We start from the raw sequence: 6,969 nt of genomic DNA, 5'->3' as shown, positions 1-6,969 counted from the left end.
ATATTTAAAGTATAGTTTTAAGAGGGTATTATTTAATATTTAGGATTTAATTTTGAAAATTGAAAGATTAATTTTAGTAATGGTATTTTGGAAAAATGTATATTTTAATAATATTTTTTAGAAAATAAAACTAATAATAAATTTTTTGAAAATAGAATATTTATGAGAATTATCCATCTATTTACAATAATTAATGCTATTAGTGTAATTAGATAATCACTATAGGTGACTAGTGATAATATTAACAATTACATAGATATATATTACTGGCTAAAAATAATTACTTACTCTAGTTTTCCACCAATAAAGAAAAAAATAATTAATCTTTTTACTATTTTTTTTGGGCAAACATGGAAAAAAATAAGATATATTTTCTGTTTCTTTCCTCATTTTAGTAATTCCTCTTCAAGAAAGATCTTAATAACCCAACAAAGTCACTTCTTCTTCAATCACTGAACCCCAAAAGAATAAAAAAGCATTAAAGAAAAAAGTATGTCTCTTCTTCTTCAACCTCACCTCATCCTCTACCTACTAATCTTGACGGCGGTGGTGGTTAACGGTGAGATTCTCCGACCAAGATTCTACAGTGAGACATGCCCTGAAGCTGAATCCATAGTAAGAAGAGAAATGATGAAAGCTATGATCAAAGAATCAAGAAGCGTTGCTTCAGTCATGCGTCTTCAATTTCACGACTGTTTTGTCAATGTAAAGCTCATAGAATCTTTCTCTTTCTCTCTTACTCTCTCTGTTCTTGATTCTTAACTCTGTTTCTCTAATGAATCAATTCAGGGATGTGACGCATCTGTGTTGCTTGATGATACACCATACATGCTTGGTGAGAAACTATCACTTTCCAACATCAATTCACTGAGATCTTTTGAAGTTGTTGATGACATTAAAGAAGCTTTAGAGGAAGCTTGTCCAGCTACTGTTTCTTGTGCTGATATTGTTATCATGGCCTCTCGTGATGCTGTTGCTCTAGTAAGTAGAGAACTCACTTTCTTTGGAACATTCTCTGTTTAGTGGTTTCGGTTTTGTGATTTTGGTCTTGAATAATCAGACAGGAGGACCTGATTGGGAGGTGAAGCTAGGGAGGAAAGACAGTTTAACAGCGAGTCAGAAAGATTCAGATGATATAATGCCAAGTCCAAGAGCCAATGCAACTTTCTTGATTGATCTTTTCGAAAGATTCGATCTTTCTGTAAAAGACATGGTGGCTTTATCAGGGTCTCACTCAATTGGTAAAGGTCGATGTTTCTCGATCATGTTTAGGCTTTATAACCAGTCCGGGTCTGGTAAACCTGATCCAGCTTTGGAACCAAGATACCGTAAGAAGCTTAACAAGCTTTGTCCTTTGGGTGGAGATGAGAATGTGACTGGAGATTTGGATGCAACACCTCAGGTTTTTGATAATCAGTACTTCCAAGATTTGGTTTCAGGGAGAGGGTTTCTGAACTCTGACCAGACTTTGTATACGAATCGAGAGACAAGAGGGTATGTGAAGATGTTTAGTGAGGACCAAGCTGAGTTCTTCAGAGCTTTTGAACAAGGGATGGTGAAGATGGGTGATTTGCAATCTGGGAGACCTGGAGAGGTTAGGTTAAATTGTAGAGTTGTTAATAGAAGTCCTATTGGTGTGTTGTTTGACTCTTGAACTAGAGAGATGTTATGATTTCTATATAGTTGCAAAATCTTTTAATACTTACATGCCATGCCATGATTCTTGAATTTCCATAAGTTGATAGAGAAGCCTGCGGTTGCATCTTCGATGCCTAGTCAGTAAAATCATATAGCTATCAAAAATCACAAAACAATGAGACTTGGTTTATCTGAACATGTAACTCTGAGGTACACAAAGAAACTCAATGTATATACATTCCATGTTTTACGGTTTCCGAATTTGCAATCAGTTACAATGCTTACCCTCAGAGACAAGTTTAGAAGCATACTAAGAACTTAGACGCTGTTTTAGTATGCTGCTTCTTCAATAAACTCTCTCTAGTCTCTAGTACTTGAACCAACTGATTAAGCCTTTTCTTGTTCCTCTCCTCTAGATACAACACAAATGTCTCAGTAGCCTCTGCATATGTATCCATACATTGCAAACCATCTTGCCTGCAGCTACACATACAAGTTCCAATTACATCTTTGAAACCGAAACAAGTCTATCGACTAAACTAGTCGTTGCACGATGTTTTTCATCGAATTTTACAATGGAAACATTAGTATATGAGCAAACCAAAGAACACAAATACTAAAACTAACCATACTCAGGACATGAATCTTTACAAAGATGATGCACACAACAACAAAAACCCAAAAAAACCAAACAGATAACTAGAGGTCAAGATGGCATTGTTACTTAACTAGTAAGATTGCCCAAGTGTTGAGATTTTGAGAGCTCAATTAAATTCACAAGTTTGAGAATTTGACAATGAACTCAACATAGAACAAAAATGGCAACTGAACAAATCTCTCAGGTACACAGGAATATTCAAAATGTAATAAAAACATTATCTTTTTAAAGAACAAAGCTTTTGGGTTATAATGGCATCTATGAAACTTTCAGATTACATAGAGTTAGATAAAGTCTTTATGAGATTCAGAATTTGAAGATTTACCCTCCACGATGAGAAACAGAAGATGTCTTACAATCGCCGGGAACAACAGATGCACCTCCGCAATCTCGCGGCGAGGCGAGAATAGGGTTCACCGGAGAAGAGAACAGAGTGTAAATCAAACTTTGGGTTTGAACATAACTGGGCCGAAATACTAATGTAAGGCCCAATTTGATTAACAGCTTAACCGGTTCCAGATTATACGTGATCAGAGTCAAATGTTCCGGTTTATTAAGTAAACCAGTTTAAGGTAACAGAGGTGATGTTGGTTTGACCATCTTGTTGCTCTAACGAGATGGTCCATCTATTATAGTATTTGACTGATGTTCATTTCTATATATACACCGCGGGACGATTGTTTTGATTAAATAATATATATATATAAGTTATATTTGTTAATTTTATTACCTTTTTAGTGTTTAAAGATTCTGTAGTTGTATTTTTGATTGTTTTTTTTATTACTTAACTCGTGGGATATTGTTTTGTAATTGGCGGGACTAAAAAAATTATGTTTAAGTTATATTTGTTATTTTTTTTGTTATGTTAACCCGTAAGATAACCCGTAAGAAAAACATAAAACTCAAACCCGTTAAATCATATTTATGTAAAATATAAACCTTGAATGTTTTATAGATTTCGAAAGAGATTTTGGTTTTTGTTTTCCAAACACTCATTTTTAACCATTCAAGATTTTAAAATTTTGTGGTTTTAAAATTTTGTATTCCCTAAAATTTAGTAAAACATTTTTTGTTGTAATCTTTCATTCAAGATTTTGGATTTTTAAGTTTCATATTAGTCATATTTATAATGGTTCCGAACCATTGTCTAAAATTTTCTACCCGATGTGGGACGTTATACATATATGTTTTTTCTTTTATCGATTGAGTAGTATACGTCCGTTTTAAAAAATTCAAATTGCTACATATGGGAAAAAAATTTGTATTTTTATTATACTTATGTTTTATGTAATAATTTAAATTTTAAAACAAATAAGATCATATAAAGATATTGGAGAGATATTCAATTTATTAGGGAGACATTTTAGGAAATTTTGTTAATGTAATAAATATTAGTTTCTAATTTTGCGATTATGGTGTAATTTAATTACAAATTTTATCTTAAAATTTTGTTATTTATTTAAATGGCAAGGATTTATTATGCAAATAATACAAAATAAAAGGTTATTTTCCAAAAGGTACTTCAAAAATGTTAATATAGATAGTGTATATATATATCTGTTGTATTTATATGCTCAATTTAAATGCAGTCTTGTTTGTTGAGAAATATACTAAAATATTCCTCTTGAATTTTTTTTTTCTCTTCTATAATTTTATAAGGTATTTATGGAATATAACTACTACTGGAATGCTCGATTTAAATATTTATAAAAAAAATTAAAGTTTTGAAATGTTTTACAGATATTTTACATGGTTTAAAAGGTAGTTATACAGTAATGGTATATAAACAGTGATACACATATATATAATTAGTTTGAATATTTTTATGAGTTTACATACATATTAAAAAAATTATCAGATTTTTACTGGTATTTTTTATAAACTTTTCAAAATATATGGGCTAAAGGAGTATTTTTGAAATCTCCTTTTCTATTTTCTTATAACTTTTTTAAGTATGCATATGCATCCGAATACACAAAATGCCAAAATAATTAAAATAAATAATTTTACAAAAAGAGTTTTAAATGTTAATAAATAGTGTTGTTAAAAATGGTCTTAAGTTCGAGCGTAAACAATTGATGCACATAAACCATTGACTGAATTATGAATCTATTTTTACTGAAAAAGTGAAACGAAGCAGTTTTTTGAAAATCTATCTTATTATTTTTGCAGCCACTTTTTTGACCACTTTGGGTTTAAGCTATTTTTACTAACAATGCCCTTCTTTATAACTAAACAATGAAATGTCATTAAGGTTAATCATGTAATTATATTGTCGGGTCGGTTATAATCTTTTAATTACAACCCGATTGAATATTCTGGATCTAACATTTAATACAATTTGATACGAGGAGTCATAACTACATCGCATATGAAGGCGCTTATATTCATCTTTCCTTCTATAACTACATGCCATTAATGTTTATTAGTTGTTACAAACTTCTCCTTCGAAATTTGTGTAATCAATTCAATATTTAAATATCTTTCTACGTGTGTCTAGATAACACCTCCGCTTATATAATACAGCCAAAAATATAAATTAATTTCAAAATAACATAATATAAGATTGATTTGTCTAAATTCAGAAACAACATTAACAAGGATCCATAACTGCGTCGCATAATGTTAGGGATATATGCCAATCAGATCTTTTAATTAACTGTTACTTTCTATACAATAGTAATTTGCTTTCCAAAAACTTTGAAATTACTTACACTTGGTCGTCAAGTCAAGCGATAGGTTACAAAGTCCTACACCACGAATCCTCTACTATATATATCTGTGTCATGTACTACAAAATCTGGTCGTCAAGTCAAGCAATAGGTTATATTTCCATTCACCACTTCCTCAATTATCCGCAAAACCACAATTCAAAGCAAACAATAGCATAAGAAATTAGTCACTTTTTTATCAATGATGGTAGCTACAAAACAGTTTGGAGGGTCCAAGTCAAAGTTTGGAGACTCTTGAATGTATTTTCGCTGATGATAAAGTTAATATCACCTAATTCTCTGTACTTTTACTAAATCCTATTTTGTTTATCGCTAATATTTGTTGTCTCTTATGTTTCAAAGTGTTAAAATGGAACAGTGGTTACAAGCACTCACCCTGTCTCAGACTCAAACTACTTAACCTTGGGTAAGTTTCAAAACATTCAGTGTGGTGATCTAAATAAAGAAAAATGATATGCAAGACTTCAAGTAAATACTTCTTATGAGATACTCAAGAGGAGTGAATGCCAGATTGATACTGTAATTCATTCGTCTCTACTATTTTTCATCAGACCAAAGCACGAAAGTCTTGGATTTGAGTCCTACAAAAAAAAACATATGGTACTTTATGTTAAGAAAGAGAAAAGTAAAAGAACTGAAAGCTTAAATTACATCACTCTTTAAAAGAAGTGCACGTCCTTTGCCACTACATTATTCTAATTTCTAAAGCTTGAGCAATATGTAAAGCTACTATTTGATGCATCGCCCACTTCATCAGTTGTGACTCCCCTAAAGAAATCAAAACAATAGTAACTACAGAATCATAACCAAAGAGACGAGTGAAATTTATGAACGTACCTTACAATAAGTTCAAGAACTGGCCAAAGTCTGATTAGGCATAAACTCAACAACAAGAAGTCTCTCTTTGCCTTAATAATTGTTTGTGCAAAGGGGAGCAGCTACAATAATGATACGAGATTTTGGGGACGATACGAAACAATTTTCTTTATTAGCTTTTGCGGAAAACCGGAGGTTAAAAAGAGAGAAGTCTCGCCGCGGCAGTTATAGACTATCTGCCGAGCCGAGAACTTTGTACGAAACAGAAGTGTAAAATCACGAGCGAGAGAGACGCGGCGGGAATCTCGGGCTAGAGAGAGTTCGGGCACGGCGCAATTCTCTGTCTGGTGGATAATAACCTCTAGAACGACCAATGTTCCAAACAAGGGATTAATGTATTTATAGTGACACAGAAACCTAGGAGTCCATTGTGTCTCCTTGGCGAATGACGATTTTACCCCTGCAAAAGTGCTAGGCCTATTTTGTGAGAAAAGCTTGTTTTAATTGCACATCTTGTTTAAGGGCCTTCTAATATTGGAGAGGGCAAAGGCCCATATCCAACAATAACATAAGGCATTTGCAACAAAAATATTTAAGAACGAGCACCTATAATTCTTCATAAACATACAAAACATTTAATTAAATACAAACTACATACTAGCTCAATTTAAAATATACAATAGAAAAATAGAAAAAAAAATAACTTGTGGTATACCACGGGGCACAGGGTAAATCACTTCATTCGTTGCCACATGTATGAGAATTAATATATGGACGAAGGGATCATGGCCTCGGCACCATTAGACATTAGCTATTCTTTTTCAATTATCCTTTGCATTTTTATTCTGTACATTCATTTTTGAGTTGTATATTTTCATGAATGAAATATAGCAATTTTAATATTTTCTTTTAAATGTAAAATTGAAAATGTAAAAATAATTTTAGTAGTACAATTACGTTTTCCAATAGTCAAAACAAGATAAATAACTAAACTTTAAGAATTCCTAAATTCTATGAAAAACGGGGTAAGATCAATCATACCCGTTCTGCCAAGTTTTCTTTAAATTTAATTAGTGGTATTCTATTATATATATATATATATATATATATATATATATATATATT

The 6,969-nt window shown here is 31.7% G+C and overlaps 1 protein-coding gene and 2 long non-coding RNA genes across 3 annotated transcripts; 1 reads left to right on the top strand and 2 right to left on the bottom strand.

Annotated features, from left to right (window-relative positions):
• The first annotated feature begins 365 nt into the window (after positions 1-365).
• On the top strand, positions 366-1,712 carry LOC17878296 (peroxidase 17). Its single transcript, XM_006284029.2, has 3 exons — positions 366-705; positions 790-981; positions 1,061-1,712. Exons 1-3 carry the CDS (start codon positions 493-495, stop codon positions 1,652-1,654), a joined length of 999 nt encoding a protein of 332 aa, XP_006284091.1. The 5' UTR covers positions 366-492; the 3' UTR covers positions 1,655-1,712.
• On the bottom strand, positions 1,512-2,692 carry LOC111829564. Its single transcript, XR_002832936.1, has 4 exons — positions 2,622-2,692; positions 1,924-2,121; positions 1,707-1,772; positions 1,512-1,586 (listed from the first exon to the last, which is right to left on the bottom strand). It is a non-coding gene; the product is annotated as an uncharacterized LOC111829564 (long non-coding RNA).
• Positions 2,693-4,979: 2,287 nt separating this feature from the next.
• LOC111829661 lies at positions 4,980-6,188 on the bottom strand. Its single transcript, XR_002833032.1, has 2 exons — positions 5,866-6,188; positions 4,980-5,609 (listed from the first exon to the last, which is right to left on the bottom strand). It is a non-coding gene; the product is annotated as an uncharacterized LOC111829661 (long non-coding RNA).
• Between the last annotated feature and the right edge of the window lie 781 nt (positions 6,189-6,969).

Source organism: Capsella rubella, unplaced genomic scaffold (assembly GCF_000375325.1).
Source record: "Capsella rubella cultivar Monte Gargano unplaced genomic scaffold, Caprub1_0 scaffold_7, whole genome shotgun sequence".
NCBI lineage: Eukaryota > Viridiplantae > Streptophyta > Magnoliopsida > Brassicales > Brassicaceae > Capsella > Capsella rubella.
The sequence above is the reverse complement of the archived record's forward strand: the minus strand, read 5'-3'. Positions and strand labels throughout refer to the sequence as shown.

Bases quoted from the DNA above. Each gene is read 5' to 3' on its own strand.
- LOC17878296 (XM_006284029.2), top strand. From the start codon at position 493: ATGTCTCTTCTTCTTCAACCTCACCTCATCCTCTACCTACTAATCTTG. The intron at 706-789 runs GTAAAGCTCATA...GAATCAATTCAG, and splicing joins TTCACGACTGTTTTGTCAAT to GGATGTGACGCATCTGTGTT. The intron at 982-1,060 runs GTAAGTAGAGAA...TTGAATAATCAG, and splicing joins CTCGTGATGCTGTTGCTCTA to ACAGGAGGACCTGATTGGGA.